Source organism: Neurospora hispaniola (assembly GCF_033458365.1).
Source record: "Neurospora hispaniola strain FGSC 10403 chromosome Unknown B0T23scaffold_9, whole genome shotgun sequence".
NCBI classification, from domain to species: domain Eukaryota; kingdom Fungi; phylum Ascomycota; class Sordariomycetes; order Sordariales; family Sordariaceae; genus Neurospora; species Neurospora hispaniola.
The window spans coordinates 445939-462107 of NW_026944414.1; the positions used below are offsets into that span (position 1 = coordinate 445939).

Here is a 16169-nt window from a genome sequence, read left to right on the forward strand (position 1 = left end):
TACCGAGCTTACCAGATCTGTCCAGACCTGTCCTACACTACACTACAAGCAGTTGAAGGAGACGGGATCTTTCTTCAACATGACACAAGCCCGAGTTAATCAGGTCGGGATGACACGGCCAATAGGTGAAGCGATCCAATCGAGAAGCTTCTCCCAGCTTCTGGGGAAGGCTTGGCCCAGACTCGACCCCCCGGGCGCGGGGTTAGAGGGGCACATTTGGCAAGCTTCCAGTTGGGGGGTCCTCAAGGTCCCTGTAGCCCGAACGGATACTTGTTGCCCGCCCACGCCGTGCCTGCTCTCTTGAGTCTCAGCGTCTCCAGTGCCGGTCGGGCAACATTTTTCGCTGATTTTTTTCCAGTCTCCAGTTTAAGTTGCTGTGCTTGGCCTTACTCAAGGCTCCACCTGTCCCGCTTGCTGAGAGGGAATCCACTTTTTGCGATAAACTTCACGTCCAGTCTTGTTCTGCTTTCCACTTCTGTGACTTCAACGTTGAAACCTCTCCATATCCGCCCATTCTTTGCCTGTCGACGTCTCCCTTGATTGTCGCCAAACCTCCATATACCCCCCCAAACAGACCTTCTTTGTTGTGGTGAGCAAATCTCCAAAACGTCTTCTCGACATACAACCGCCTTCCTAGCGTCCTATCCTATCGACTACCCCTCCCTTCCCATTTGAAGCCTCGAGGTGTCCCCCCATACCACCTTGATATACTCGAAACACCACCACTACCACTACCACTATCACCACACGAGATAACCCCGAGAGAGAGAGAGAGACCAGTTTTATTTACACATAGCCTTTGCTTTTACAGTTCTTCATATCCAACCGCCACAATGTCTGTCGTCGGTATGTTACCATTCTTCCTCCCTTCTCAACCAAACTGTCGCCGGCCGCGATCCAGGATCAGAGAGCATGCGCTAACATGGGCCCTTCCAGGTGTCGATTTTGGCGCTCTTAATACCGTCATTGCTGTTGCCAGAAACCGCGGTGTCGATGTCGTACGTACCCTTTCCCAAGCTCGACCTTCCTCTGGCCATCGTCCCCAGCTCATCGCATAGACTCTGTCTCCAAGTGGAAGGGGAGCATGCTTTGCGCGGGGCGATAGCGCCTCCATACACGCAGTGGATGACGACCAAGTACTGACGAGCCTCTTGTCTGACAGATCACAAACGAAGTCTCCAACCGGGCTACTCCTTCGCTCGTTGGCTTTGGCCCCAAGAGCCGGTATATCGGTGAGCCCGCCAAGACCCAGGAGATCTCCAACCTGAAGAACACCGTCGGCTGCCTCAAGCGCCTCGCCGGCCGCACTCTCGACGACCCCGATGTCGCCATTGAGCAGCAGTTCATCTCCGCCACCTTGGTCGACGTCAATGGCGAGGTCGGTGCCGAGGTCACCTACCTCGGCGAGAAGCGCAAGTTTTCCGCCACAGAGCTCATCGCCATGTTCATGAGCAAGATCAAGCAGACCACCCAGGCTGAGGTCAAGGTTGCCGTCCAGGAGCTCGTCTTGAGCGTCCCCGCCTGGTTCACCGACAAGCAGCGCAGGAGCATCTTGGATGCCGCCGAGATCGCCGGCCTCCGTCCCCTCCGCCTCATCAACGACACCACCGCTGCCGCTCTCGGCTGGGGCATCACAAAACTCGACCTTCCCGGCCCCGAGGAGAAGCCCAGGAGAGTCGCCTTTGTCGATGTCGGCTACTCCAACTACACCTGCTCCATTGTCGAGTTCAAGAAGGGCGAGCTTTCCGTCAAGGCCACCGCCTGCGACCGTCACTTTGGTGGCCGCAACTTCGACAAGGCTCTGCTCGACCATCTTCATAAGGAGTTCCTTGGCAAATACAAGATCGACATCTTCACCAACCCCAAGGCCGTCTGCCGTGTCCTCGCCGCTGCCGAGAAGCTCAAGAAGATCCTTTCTGCCAACCAGCAGGCTCCTCTCAACATCGAGTCCCTCATGAACGACATCGATGTCCGCGCCATGATCACCCGCCAGGAGTTCGAGGCCATGGTTGAGCCCCTCCTCGCCAAGGTCCACGTTCCTCTCGAGCAGGCCCTCGCCGACGCCAAGCTCACCAAGGACGATATCGACATCATCGAGGTCGTCGGTGGTGGCTCTCGTGTCCCCTCCGTCAAGGAGCGCATCCAGGCTTTCTTCGGCAAGCAGCTTTCCTTCACCATGAACCAGGATGAGGCCATTGCCCGTGGCTGCGCTTTTAGCTGCGCCATCCTCTCCCCTGTCTTCAAGGTCCGCGACTTCCAGGTCCAGGACATCATCAACTACCCCATCGAGTTCACCTGGGAGAAGGATGCCGATATTCCCGATGAGGACACCAGCCTCGTTGTCTTCAACAAGGGCAACGTCCTCCCCTCCACTAAGATTCTTACCTTCTATCGCAAGCAGCCTTTCGATCTCGAGGCCAGGTACACTAACCCCGAGGAGCTCCCCGGCAAGACCTCTCCCTTCATTGGTCGCTTCTCCATCAAGGGTGTTCATGCCACCGAGGGTCCCGAGGACTTTATGATTTGCAAGCTCAAGGCTCGTATCAACATTCACGGTATTCTTAACGTTGAGAGCGCCTACTACGTCGAAGATCAGGAGGTCGAGGAGGAGGTCAAGGATGAGAACGGTGATGTGAGTAATATTCTTATTAGTGAAAACAGGACGTCATCGGACAGTCCTACGAAGCGCCGTAAACTTTTCGACGGTTCAACGCAGTCTCTCGATGGTGGAACCCACGAAAATTTGGACGAGGAAAAGCTAACCCACGAAAAGGTTGTCATGGAAGGCGACAAGCCCAAGACCCGCAAGGTCAAGAAGCAGGTCCGCAAGGGCGAGCTTCCTGTCGTCAGCGCCACCCCGTCCCTCGACCCCGCCGCCAAGAACGCCGCCATTGAGAGGGAGCAGGCCATGATCATGGAGGACAAGCTCGTTGCCGATACCGAGGAGAAGAAGAACGAGCTCGAGACCTACATCTACGACCTTCGCAACAAGCTCGACGACCAGTACGCCGATCTCGCCTCCGAGGAGGAGAAGGAGAAGATCCGCGCCAAGCTCATGGAGGTTGAGGTATGTTATGACTTTTCCCCCCACTGCGCAAATAACCAGCTGATACTAACCAAATTACACAGGACTGGCTCTACGATGAGGGTGACGATGCCACCAAGGCCGTCTACGTCGCCAAGATCGAAGAGATCCGCGCCCTCGCCGGCCCCGTCGTCCAGCGCTACTTCGACAAGGTTGAGGCTGAGAGGCAAGCTCTCCAGGAGAAGCTCGAGGCTGAGAAGGCCGCCAAGAAGGCTGAGGAGGAGGCCCGCAAGGCCAAGGAGGCTGCCGAGAAGGCCGCCCAAGAAGGTGCCAAGGACGACGAGATGACCGATGCCGACGCTCCGAAGCCTGTCGTCGAGGAGGCTTAGAAAGTTGTAGACTCGAAGCAGAAGCAGGAGGAAAATGCCATGAAGTCAGAGTCGGACTCAGCGTCGGGGGCACCGACCCCTGCGTCGGAAGTCGATGATCAGACGCTGTCAGATCACGACGAATCGCCCAGGCCTGCCGCGGAGTCGACGGAGGCCGAGAAGGCGAACAAGATGGATATGACGGAGGTGGATTGAAATGAGATGATGACATGTTATGCCTACTCCAAGAAGAGAAAAGGCAAGCTTGTTAATGATGAAAGAAGAGAAAACACCAGCATACCCAACTACACATACCCACTCATACTTACACACATTCATATTCACGTTCACGTTTACATTATGTTTGATGTCATAACCAATTCAATTTGGAACTTCAGAGACTTTTTATGGTGTTCATGTAGGTTTTATGTGTGTTTTCTTTTTCTCTCTTGTTATGATGGTTGATTTCACGCACTTTGATGGGTAAGAAGGGGAGGACGAAAAAGATGGGAATAAAAGTTTCTTTTTGATACAGCTTTTTATAGAAGGAAAAGAATTTCAAAGACATGCCCGTTTCATGACCATTGCATTGCCCTTCACTCTTTAATAGAATTTTTTTGTAGTACAGTTCTTTCTCTGGCCCACGCCCATCTGAACCTACACCTCTGCCAGCATTAAACTTTTTCGGCATGGCATCACCACCTTATACAGGATTAGATATAGTCAAACCAGCCACCTTCCTTGCACGAAAACTAGAGAGTTCTCGCAACTTGCAAATCACCGCGTTCATAAAGTTGAATGCCGACACTGGTGTACGAGCTCTTGCTGTAGATTCCATTGCGATATACCCAATATAATAGATAAACAAAGTAATAAAAAAAAAAACACTACGCAGACTTTAAGTTTGATATAACCTCCTCCTCCTCCTCTATTTGGTATCAGAGTCTAGGGCTGATCTGTGATATATATTGCATCGTATCGTCTAAATTTCCAGTTTTGTTAAATAATCTATCTGGTCCGAAAACAAATGGTTTCTTTTAATAGTACAGTACGGGCGGGGGAAAGTAAAAGAGAGAGAAAGAAAGAAGTGAACAGAGAAACTAACTAACGGAGTGAAGGAGGGGAGGGTTGGCCAAAAATGGAATTGACCCTCCCTCCCTCCCTCCCTCCCTCCCCCTCTTCACACACACATATATACATACATATAGATAAATATATACAAGCGTTTCATTCATAATAACTTTATTCCTTTCCTTCTTTAATAGAATAAGTAACTAGCTAGCTGGATAGCTGGATAGCTAACAAGAAAATAAGAAAGTACGCAAAAAAGTAAGAAAGCAAGCAAGCAAAGATGGGATAGGTAGGTAGGTAGGTAGGTATGGAGTATGGATTGATGCCATGCCGCCGCCGCCGCCGCGTTGAGATTCATCTGTCCGTCCGTCCGTCCGTCCGTTATAACATGACATGATACGGCATAAGACGTTGTTGAATCGGATTGAAATCGGAATGGTAGATATATATATATATATATATATATATAAATAAATGAATACATTCTGAAACCATAACAAGGCAGGTGTGTGTGCACTATAGCCATTATGTCCGCCAAACTACCTACCTATCTATACGATAGAAAAGATGGACGGTAATTCTACTTGGTACTTGCAAGCGAGGCAAAATACAAAGTGCACAATATATACCTAGCTAGGCATGTGAACTACCACCTACCACCTACATACTACCCACCCACCCACCCACCCCGTGACAGAAACCGACTGACTGACTGACTGACTTGACTGAAGCTTTTATAATTCGCTTGTTCGCTTTCTAAAAGACGACAAAGTAAGAAGATAGGAGAAATAAATAAATGTGCCTTGCCTATATATTACCAACTTTAGCTCTCTCTCCCCATTTTACAACCTTGACTAGTTAGTGTAGGCTGGACTTTCACTACATGTGTACCTCTCCATCGTCAAATCGGTTGGTTCCATCACGACATGCATCCCCATCGACGACGACGACGACGACGACGACGATAGGAACAGATACCAGTACGACTAACCCAATTCGAAAGAACTAATACTATCACTACTAACCCAACAAATCAAACATCCTTTTAGAATACCTAGTGCAACTAAGAAAAAAAAAACAAGTTCATAAACGTACATACAGACAGACATACTAAATCCCCCCCTTCCAAAGACCACACACCAACCAGCAAATGCAGTAATTTTTGTGTTTCCATTCCATTCCCTGCCTTGCCTATTCCTATTCTTATTCTTATTCTTATTCCTTCCCCCACCAACCAACCATCCATGTGGCATCATTCATTCTCCATTCTCTCCATTCTCTCGACTAATTCTCATTTTTATCCATGTCCATGTCCATGTCCATGTATGCCTTTTGACTATGACTATAATGATGAAATTCCCATCTTCTGCTTGTCCCCACCCCACATCTCCACACACCCTCCCACCTCTGACCTACTTACCTACCACTTAGACAGTGGTTGTTGGTTTAAGCAATGTCAAACATGGGCTTCAACTTGATAATCAGCTGCCACTCATCGTTGGTCACGTCTTTGCGGTAAAACTCCTTGAGGCAGTTGATCGAGGCACGCGAGATCTTGGAGTAGAGCATGTCCTTCTCCTCGAGATGGCGGCCGTACGTGGGCTGGTTGCCGCCCATTTCGATCTTGATGGCGACCGAGGGTTGACCCTTTTTGCAGACGGGGATCTGCTTGTGGTCGCGCTCGATCGAGGTACTACATTCGATTTGATCAGATTAGTGAATAATTCATGGAGAGGAGGATGATGGGGTGAAAGGACAACAAAAAAAAAGACATACACTCTACCGAGATCGATGACCTCCCTAGCGCCAGTAACGGGGTTCGTCTTGACGGCGGAAATGGGCGTGTTGATCTTCAACTGACCCTCCACGACATCGACACCGATAACAATGGGACCAGACTTGTTGAACACGGCAACGGGAGCGAGCACGCAAGGGAAGACAGCGAGGAGCTTGGACTCCTCCTTCTTCTTCTCGAGCAGCTCATCCATGTGCTTGGTGAACGAGTCGAACAAGTGGTAGATAATGTCGGCGGTGAAGATCTTGACGCCCTGCTGATCGGCATACTCCTGCGCTTCCTTATCGACCTTAACGTCGAAGCAAAGCATGACGGCGTAATCGGGAGCCTTCTCCAACATGATACCGCACTGCATGACATCGCGCTTGTAGACGGGACCGATACCGACGTTGGCGACGGGGATCTTGCACTCCTTGAGGAAGTCGAGCAAGGCCTCGAGCGAACCAAGGGTGGAGGCCTGGACGGAGACACCGCGGCCGGACTTTTCGACACGGCTGAAGAGCGAGGCGAGATCGGCCTCGACCTCGTCCTCGAGATCGTCCTCATCATCATCGGGGCCGACGACAAGCAGACGGGAACCGGCAATGGCACCCTCGAGGCCGGGGGCAGAGATCTTGACACCCAAAGCGGCCTTGACTTCCTTATTGTGAACGTACTGCGACTTGAGGCGCAGTTCCCTGAGCGGCGCGGGCGTGAGCAGGGCTCTGATATTGGTTTTGATGACGCCTTCTGTACCACACAGGATAATGCGGTCACCTTCCCTGAGGATACCGTTGGTGAGAATGACATCGATGGTCATACCGAAACCCTCGATGGCCTTGACTTCGAGAACGGTAGCCTGGACCTCGGAGAGGTACATGAGAGAGCCAACCATGCGCTCCTGGGTGAGCTGAACAATGAGCTTCAGCATGTCGGGGATACCCTCACCGGTGTGGGCAGAGGTGGGGACCAAGGAGACGAATTTGGCCATGGACTTGTTCTGGTAGAAGAGCTCCGAGTTGAAACCCTGCTCGGCGAAGGCGAGCTTGGTCTGCTCGAGACGGTTCTTGAACTCGTTCTGGACAGCCTTGTTCTGGAGGGCCAACGACTCCTGGAAGCCGTTGTTCTCGATCTTCTTCCAGCCGTAAAGACGATCGATCTTGTTGAGAGCGACGATGAAGGGCGTCTTCCTCTCACGGAGAAGTCTCATGGACTCGAGAGTCTGGGGCTCGAGACCGTGCATGATATCGACAACCAAGATGGCGATGTTGCAGAGCGAGGAACCACGCGAACGCAAGTTGGAGAAAGACTCGTGACCGGGGGTATCGATGATAAGAAGACCGGGAACCTTGAACTCGAACTTGCCATCCCTGTTGACGACCTGGGTCTTCTGCTTGATGGCCTCAACGGGGAAGTAAGTGGCACCAATCTGCTGAGTGATACCACCAGCTTCGCCCTCCTGGACGTTGGTCTGACGAATCTTGTCCAGCAGCTTCGTCTTACCGGTATCGACGTGACCAAGAATACAGCAAATGGGCGAGCGAAGGTTGTCCGCAGACCTGGCAGCCAGAGCGGCCTGGTGAGCCTTCTCACGACGCTCGGCAGCCTCCTTCTTCCTCCGGGCCTCCTCCAGTTCCCTGGCGGTAGCCTCCTCGTCCTCAGAAGATTCCTCTTCAGACTCCTCCTCAGACTCGGACTCGGACTCGGACTCCTCCTTCTTGGCCTGAGCCTTGCCGTTGGCCGCGGCAGGCTTAGGGGCCTCTTTCTTGGTCTCTTCCTTCTTGGTCTCTTCCTCCTCGTCGGAATCAGCATCCCAGCTGTCCTTGACATCCTCCTTGTCAGAGGCAACAGCGGCCTCCCAGTCCTCGTCGACGCTGTCCTCAGCGGCGGCCTTGGCGGCCTCAGCCTTGGCAGCAGCCTCCTTCTCGGCCTTCTCGCGCTCGATGCGGGCCTTCTCCTCTTGCTCCTTGGCCAGAGCCTCAGCGGCGAGTCTTGCGCGCTCAGCGGCCTCGGCGAGAGCCTTTTCCTCGTCCTTCTGTAGCAAGTAGACACTGGTTAGTGCCGTCCATAGTATACCATAATTGTAACAAGAATTCCGGACAGACTCACCTTCTTGTTAGCGGCCCTCTTCTTCTTATCGTCGTAGACAGGCTTCTTCTTGGACTCTTCACCCTCGAGCGCGTTGACCTTGATACCGGCCGCCAACATCTGCTGCAGCTTCCTCTCGTTGCGGGCCTTCTCCTCCTTCTGGGCCTTGGTCATGAACTTGCCCTCCTTCTTGAGCTGCTCGATCCTCTGCTTCTCCTTCTCCTTCTTGCGGGCGCGCTCCTCCTCCTTGCGCTTGGCCTCCTCGGCAGCGGCGCGCTCCTCTTCCTCTATCCTGGCCTTTTCCTCGGCGAGGAGCCTAGCCTCCTCCTCTTGGCGACGGCGCAGCTCCTCCTGCTGCTTCTGGAGGGCGAGCAGGTGGGCGGGGAGCTTCTTCTTCTTGCCACCGGCGGCTTCGGGGGCCGGAGTGGAAGCGGGGGTCGAGGCGGGGCTGGGGGTTTCGGCCTTCTTTTCCTCCTTCGCGGGCTCGGCCTTGGCGGCGGTGGCGGGTGTGGTACCCTTCTTCTTAGCAGCAGCCTGTGTAGTGTGCAAGAAGTTGTTGTTAGTCTTCGGTTTGTGTCTGATGTATACGTAGTCACAAGTGGGTGATAGTGATAATGACTAGGTACTCACCTGCTCCTTCTTGCGCTGCTTCTCACGCTCCTTCTTGAGCTTCTCCTTCTCGGCCTTGGTCAACACCCTGGGGCCATCCTCATCGGCAGCATCCTCATCCTTCTTGGCGGCGGCGGGAGCAGCCTTCTGTTGCTGCTGCTGCTGCTGCTGCTTGCCCTTGCCACCCTTGCCCTTCTTCTCGGGGAGAGCGAACTCGTCGTCGAGGTTGGCCTCCTCGGCGACCTTGGCCGACAGATCGGGGACGGGCTCGGCGGCAGCGGGCTTCTCGGCGCCAGGAGCGTCCTCGCCCAGCTCGGCCTCCCAGTCGTCGGCAAGACCCTTCTTCTTGCGCTTCTCCTTGGCCTTGCGCATTCTCTCCATCAGACCGCCACCACCGGCAGCGGCCTCGTCATCGGCGGCAGCGGGAGAGGCGGCGGCACCAGCATCGGCGGCGGCGCCATTGTTGACGGGGGCGATGGACTCGCCCAGCTCGGCCTCCCAGTCATCGTTGGCCTTTTTGTTTCCCTTCTTCTTGGGCGCCATGTTGGGCTAACTGGACTGTTGGTAGTCGACCGGGGAATACCGTAGGATGGGTGGGGAGAGGATCCTGATGGGCTCTCCTTCTCTCCTTGTGACGAAAGTCGAAGTCCGGGTGAAGACCTCGTTGCTCGTTAGGTGGTGGGTTCGTGGGGCGGCCGGCCGACTGGGGCTACTGGGCCGTTAGATGCGATATGGCTGGCTGGCTGCTAAAGAATGGCAGGCGGCGTACTTTTTTTTGGTGCTGTAGGTCCCCCCTTGTCGACGGGATAGGGCTAGGTTGTCACTTTTCGGTGGTGGTGGTGGTGGTGCTGCAGAGTGGATCGATGGTAGGTACTATGGTGAGATGGGTAAGTTAAACCCGTGGATCAGGTCGTCGACCACACAGTGCTCACGAAGCTCTGGCTGTGGTGGTCCGTGCAAGATACCTGACAAGGGGGTTTTACTTTTGCTCGCAACCGCAGTAGGTACTTAGCACCGTAAATCTTTTTTTTCGTTGTTCTTTGTATCGAGTCCCGCTGTAGTCTGTCGCTACAGGTACTTAGGTATCTCAGTACCTGTACTTACACAGTACTGTCTGCTTTGCACCAGGGGCACTTTCTTTCAGCCCGTATCAAGTGTTTGGTATTGTCTCCTTTTACGGCCAAAACCGGCAATCATGTCCCGTTTTCTGACTCAATACCAAGCAGTCAAAGTTACAGAGTCAAAAGAGTCTCGATTCGGTAGAAAAAAATACAGACAAGGATCGCCACTCGAAACTTTTTTTTTGGCCGGAGCCAGCTCAGGAGGTGTCGCTTTGACCAAGCCTTGACTTGACTGCACAGACTATTGGAGACAGCAGTCAAGACAGCCTGAGATACAGAGCAGTGGTGCAAAAGCTCCTGCACTCCTGTGTACAGTGACCGACTTGTTAGTGCAGAATGCGGGGCAACTGGTCGCACTGGGCGTAAACCACAAGTGGGGCACTTGCTGGGCTAATTTCTGTATTTACTTCCTACCACTTTGGTGTATTTTGTGCGATATTCCATCCAAGGGGGGCAGGCCAACTCCCTCACCTTGCCATGGGTATTTTACTACCCATATGTTGTTAATGATGCTGTTTATTCACTCGTCTATTATGCTGTAGCAACATCACCAAGGCATTCATCAGGAGAGCCTTTAGACCAGTACTAGAGAAAATGTTCGCTTGTTACCTTCCTTCCCCTCAGAATCCCAAGCACTCAATAGACTTGCCTAAGATAATAAACCAACACGTTATACCCCAGCTCAAAATACTGGTCCGCAGTGCCCTCGCCCATCCACTCAGCAGTGTGTATGCCCCCGTCCAGCTTATCCAACAGGCTCTTGAACCGCGCCAACAGCTCCTCCGTGTTGATCAGCTCTTGCAACACTTCCGCATCCAAGAGTGTTTTCAGCAGATCACCATCCACATGCGACGGCTCAGTGTATCCCAGGTTTGGCTCCGCATGCAGCAGCTTTTCCTCGTCTCTCTTCCCCCTGAGGTTATACAAGTTGACAATGAATCGCAACAGCCGCAACGCGTGCTGGTCAAGTAGCGTAAAGTGATACATGGTGCCGTCCATCGCTATTCCCAATATCTCGGCATCGTTCGGTGTGCTGATGAGCCGACCGTACTTGGGTGCGTTCCAGGCTCCTTGCTCCCACGTTGGCCGTGTCCTGCCGCGCCGGAACTTCCTGATACTCACAGGAAGCGTCCCCTCGAAGAGCACCCTGAACTCTGCCCAGTTATGGGTCCCTGGTGTTCTGGACCATTGCCAAAGACCGGCCACGCCACGGTCTTTATCTGCCACCAGGAATACGTTGCTTCCAATTTGCATCGACGACGTTGGTACAACGTTGCGAGGATCGTGGAACTCGAGTGTTGCAGAGTTCTCAATGACGTCGTCAAGCGCCGGATCGATCATCTGGAGCGAATCGTCCCACGTCAAGGCGAGGAGCTTAGTCTCGGAGATGTGAAGCTCCAGAGCCAACGAGCCCAAGTCAAACACTTTGCGTGGTTTCAGCTTCTTCTCGACAGGGTCCAGCACATCCCAGTGGAGTACTTGGTCGACGCAATAGATCACGCTCTCCTCATGTCCTATTACTGAGTAGACCGGTCCATCGCAGTTTTTCTTAAATCGTGTCCAGTATTTTATCAAAGGTGGGTGGTCCCCGTTCAGTGGCTCCTTTTCCGTCGACACGATAATGAGCTGGCCTTGTTTGGTACCAACAAGGAGATAGCGCCACGTCCCGTTATTCTTCTTGTACTCCCACTCGGCCAGACCATAAATTCGGTCGTCAGGTTTACCCAGCCCAACAATATACTGAACAGGAGTTCCTGCTTTGTGGATCGGTCTCCCAATGTCCTTTCCCGTGTCAGGATCCATGAACATCAGCGTCGACTTGTTTCCCTCCTCATTGACACCGACCACCAGGCAACGCAGGTTGGGTGAGAAAAACGTCTTGACTGGTGTCTTCCCAATCGTGATATATCGATGAGCCGGACCAGGCTCCTGGTGTAGCTCGGCGATGATTGCACTCGACCCCGCCAGCATGAGGATCGGGGTAAATCCTTCACTCGCGCATGGAATATCGATTGCCACGCTGTACTCTACAAGTGGTAGAGGAGCACCTAGATCGCCCGCGTTGACAGGCATGACACGATATTTTGCCAAGTCATGGACAGAACCATTTGGCCCATGCTCATCGAGTTGTACTTCAATAGAGACTTGATCGCAGGAGACCAGCACTCTCGGTCTCACAGTCTGAGAATGCCGGGCCGCAGTCACGTTCACCGCCGTCAGTCCGAGTTGTTGGTAGTAGGCCATCGTAGTACCCTTCCACTCCTTCGAAATGTGAATGAGCTCTCCGCCTCTGGTTCCTAGGAATATTGCGTTATTGACAGAAGCGATGCTCCCGATTGCTTTGAGAGGCACGCCATCTCGATATCCGGTAAATCCAGCCGATGTCACAAGTCCTATCAACACATCAGTATAGTGGAAACCAAAGCAGGAGGCAGCATGGGATTCAGCTGGCCCAGATGTGCTGGGTCAACCTTACGTTCTGTAATATCAATTTCCTCAGTATCTTGTGTGTCTGTCTCAGTTGTCGGGGCACGGATGAGCAAGTATGGACGTCCGTCCTTCCAAAGACCGACAATGATCCCAAGGTTCTGGCTGTGATGTAGCGAAGTCACGTCCCCAGGTACGTCGAACTGGATTTGAGAAACAACTGCTGTCCCATAGAACTTGAAACTGTAAATTCTGAACTGTGGCCCAACATGTGTTGAGACAGTGATCCAGTCATCCGTAACGTAAGCGTCCGACACTGATACCTGCGGCTGATCCGGTAGAAGCTTGTCAAAAGACAATCGGGTCCTGTAATACTGTTAGAATAACTCATGCACGTGGGCTTGGGAGCTTCGTACCACTCGTCTGTACGAGACTGGGCCTCGTTCTTGAAGAGTGTGATTGAGGCGGTGGTCACTTGGACAGTAACCCCATTTACCTGCGCCACAGCCAAAGTGGGCGAGGACAAGTCGTAGAGGACCTGGTCGGGTTCCGGATCTGTTAATTCTGAAAAATCATCTGGCAGTTGCCAAACCTTCGACCGAGTAGGGGTAGTCCACAACAGATCGTAACGCCCATGTGTGTTGGAGAAATTAAGAAGCCAGGCTTGTTTCAGCCCCTCCTCAAGTTCGAGCTCCAATCCAATGTCCGCTCTCAGTCCATGTCGGTATTCAGTGATGCAACCTGTCAGTCCATGACCAGAGGCCGCAAATATCCTATCAGGTGCTCTAAGCTGCCCGTCAGTTGACGGTGCAATGCTCGTTCCAAAGGAGTCAGGAGCTTTCTCTCCTGAAGAAGGACTATCAGTCGTCGCGAAATCTAGGGTGGGGGCACCACTAGGTAAGGTGCCTATCCGCAATGGGTGGTCTCGTGGGGGGATCTAAAATAACGTCAGTCAAAGACACCAAAGGCGAGGCTGATTCTGCAAACCTTCCAAACACTCCCCGTGCCGTTATCGCTGCCCAGCACGAGAACATCCGCGTACTGATCAAACAAGTAGGCGAATGCCGACGATATATTGCATTTGAAGGCGTCAATGAAGGTCGAACGCTCCAACGCATGATCTTCATCGACTTCGATGTAGACAACAATGCCGTCCTCTCTGGCAAGGTATAAGCAGTCTTTGCCTTTGAGATAACGTGGCAATCTATATGGCCTATCCCAGGCTGTCCACAACGGTTTTCCAGTACCATAGTAATTTGGGCTCTTCGGAGGTGCCTCAAGTTCCAAAGTATCGAATCTGGGCGGGCCGTGCAAACATTCGGTGCACACAGCAACCTGTTCTGGAGAAATGGCGATAAAAGCTGATCCAACGGTCAAGGGAATGAGGAGTTGAGGCATTTGGTTTTCGACTGGCAATCGATGGCCACGCTTCTCTTCGGCGAAGACAGTGGCAAGGTCATCCCCCAACGTCCACTCGTAAATAACCATTCTTGACTTGCCATGGTTGACGACAATGAGCAGAAGAATGATGTGATCCTTGTCTTCTGGCCGTGGGTACAGAAATGTGAGGCTTTGTATCACGCCTTGAACGCTCCGCAATCGCCAGCTCTTGACTATTTCCACCGTGTTTTCGTCTTGTGGTTGAGTGAAATTGGCGAGAGACTCGAGCTCACCTACGGCAAAGAGACCGTGATAGCTGCTCAAGGCCATGTAACGCGAGCTTGGATCTACAGCCATGTGGGCTCCGAAATTGCCGTTCAGAAACTGTGGAGGCCGTCTAAACAAGAATTGGGTAGAACTGTAAAACTCAGGTCGGCCGCCGTCGACCCCTGGGCCAATCCAGAGGAAGACGACATCGGCATTTTCCATGGCCAGTGCAAGCAACTGGGGCGGCAGCTGAGACGTCGAACCAGACGGGGGCGACGAGTGTACGTCCTGGTCCTCCATTTTCACGGGGGTTTCAATGTCCATGGCAGGATTGAGGTCGTCGACGCCATCCGGAATATCGAAAGAGCCAACCACACAGGCGTTGCGAATATTGTGTGGGAATCTGCGGAAGAGTATGTCTCGGAACTGGCCGTTGCTTTGAAATTCGCGGATTTGGACAGAACGATGCTGGGGAACAGGTCAGTACCGCCAACCGAAGCCTAGAACATTCAAGTTTCAACAACTTACGCCTATAAAGGCAACATCGTTGTGATGAGGCGATCTGAGCCTTACGGGCAGCACCGACTTCACCATCTGGCTATCCGCCATGGTCCTTGTGAGTAGTCCGCATACTGGAGTTTCAGTCTGCTCTGTTCTCCTTGGACCTTGCGCAGGCTTTGCCTTGAGAATGGTCTGAATGCTGACTGTCTCGGTGACCCATTCGCCATTGCGGAGGACATTGGTTCTGAAGGTAGCCATGTTGGTGAAATGAGGCTGATCAGCGCCTTAGTAGGATGTGCTCCGTCACGGGTCGGCCGGCTCGGAAACGTGCAGTATTCAGCCTAGTGAAGGGGTTAGTTTCTGGTTGAAATGCATATTTCTGGGTCAAGGGCCTCTCAGATAACGATATGTTGATCTGAGGCTATTCCAAAGAGGACATGAATGTCAAAGGAGAAAATGATTGGGTTTAATGGGAAAAGGGCAGCGCAGTGTTCAAATAAGTACCTTGAGCAAAAACGGGGGCAAAAAAAACAACAATTAAAAAAAGAAACAAGACAGCTGCCTCTCTGCAGAGAACAAGCTGGCGCAAGTCTCAGTGATGGAAAGAAAAAGACGGCAATAAAAAGGAATGTAAGATGTCGTGAAGTATCGACTCACCTTGGGCTGTAGGTTGTACCACCTCTCCAGGCTGCACAGACATAATAAGTGTAGTAGTAAACAGGCGGGAGCAAGTGAGCGTTGCCAATGGTATCTACCCACCCAGGCAGTGGCCGCTTTACCACCGCAATCAGAATACCTACGGCGAGACGGGAGGTCTGTGGAAAGACGATGAGATGCCGCCGTCTATTGGTATGGACAGTAGCTGCCGCAGTGCAAAGAAGCGGCAGTAACCCGAGAAACAAACAACTGGTGTGCAGCAGAAAGGGAGAACTGACAGCAAAGTGCCGATTCCGCACTATCGACAACTGACCGGCTGAAGTGTTGATAGATTATTCATGTTGAAAGAGATTGATGGAGAAAGGTTGAAGGTGGGGGTGAATATGGCAGAAGCTGTGTTGTTAGTGTAGGTACTCTATCTGAGGCAGAAGTGGTGAAAGCTCCAGGCGGCTAGATAGTAGTGCAGGTGGTGGGGCAGGGCAACTTTTAAGCAGGTGGGTTTGACTACTACATATTTTCGTGATGCCCTGTGCCTTCCTTCGGCAGGCATTCATTGAAATGTAAACAACTGAACCTCCAAGACTTGGAGGAGACAATGCTGTGACCCCAATCTTAAATGTACCGCACATGAGAGAGGATGGACGAGAATGGTTGATTGACAGGTCTAAAACCCCAATAACAAATAAAAGATTCAAGGCAAGGCAATTGCTGCAGCCCGAGATGGACCAGCGTCCAAGACACAATTCCCATGTTCCACGCCCGCCCCATTGGGTTGGGTTGCTACAGCAGCCGCGAGATGTACCGCCCTATGACACAGGCGCACGTTGCCTGTGCTGCACTGGAGAGCTCTTTTCAACGCTAACAGTTTTCTTAGCATGGAT

At 52.4% G+C, this 16169-nt stretch overlaps 3 protein-coding genes across 3 annotated transcripts; 1 reads left to right on the forward strand and 2 right to left on the reverse strand.

Moving 5' to 3' along the window:
- Positions 1–833: 833 nt before the first annotated feature.
- Positions 834–3414, forward strand: B0T23DRAFT_399447 (heat shock protein 70 family; the record flags this gene model as incomplete). The annotated part of the gene is made up of 4 exons (XM_062838419.1): positions 834–846; positions 937–998; positions 1163–3067; positions 3130–3414. 4 exons carry the CDS (start codon positions 834–836, stop codon positions 3412–3414), a joined length of 2265 nt encoding a protein of 754 aa, XP_062688618.1.
- Positions 3415–5815: 2401 nt separating this feature from the next.
- On the reverse strand, positions 5816–9572 carry B0T23DRAFT_240369 (uncharacterized protein). Its single transcript, XM_062834028.1, has 4 exons — positions 8957–9572; positions 8348–8860; positions 6241–8273; positions 5816–6157 (listed from the first exon to the last, which is right to left on the reverse strand). Exons 1-4 carry the CDS (start codon positions 9476–9478, stop codon positions 5911–5913), a joined length of 3315 nt encoding a protein of 1104 aa, XP_062688619.1. The 5' UTR covers positions 9479–9572; the 3' UTR covers positions 5816–5910.
- Positions 9573–10466: 894 nt separating this feature from the next.
- Positions 10467–15282, reverse strand: B0T23DRAFT_389026 (mono-functional DNA-alkylating methyl methanesulfonate N-term-domain-containing protein). The gene is made up of 6 exons (XM_062837782.1): positions 15136–15282; positions 14659–14972; positions 13471–14598; positions 12900–13420; positions 12533–12849; positions 10467–12449 (listed from the first exon to the last, which is right to left on the reverse strand). Exons 2-6 carry the CDS (start codon positions 14887–14889, stop codon positions 10693–10695), a joined length of 3954 nt encoding a protein of 1317 aa, XP_062688620.1. The 5' UTR covers positions 14890–14972; positions 15136–15282; the 3' UTR covers positions 10467–10692.
- Positions 15283–16169: the final 887 nt, after the last annotated feature.

What these genes read in the sequence shown, in the direction of transcription:
- B0T23DRAFT_240369 (XM_062834028.1), bottom strand. Translation starts at nt 9,478, where the DNA reads ATGGCGCCCAAGAAGAAGGGAAACAAAAAGGCCAACGATGACTGGGAG. An exon ending in AGCAGCGCAAGAAGGAGCAG is followed by an intron (nt 8,861 to 8,956) that starts GTGAGTACCTAG and finishes CACACTACACAG; the next exon opens with GCTGCTGCTAAGAAGAAGGG. An exon ending in GTCATCGATCTCGGTAGAGT is followed by an intron (nt 6,158 to 6,240) that starts GTATGTCTTTTT and finishes AATCGAATGTAG; the next exon opens with TACCTCGATCGAGCGCGACC.
- B0T23DRAFT_389026 (XM_062837782.1), bottom strand. Translation starts at nt 14,889, where the DNA reads ATGGCTACCTTCAGAACCAATGTCCTCCGCAATGGCGAATGGGTCACC. An exon ending in ACGATGTTGCCTTTATAGGC is followed by an intron (nt 14,599 to 14,658) that starts GTAAGTTGTTGA and finishes CCTGTTCCCCAG; the next exon opens with CATCGTTCTGTCCAAATCCG. An exon ending in CAGTCTCGTACAGACGAGTG is followed by an intron (nt 12,850 to 12,899) that starts GTACGAAGCTCC and finishes ACAGTATTACAG; the next exon opens with GACCCGATTGTCTTTTGACA.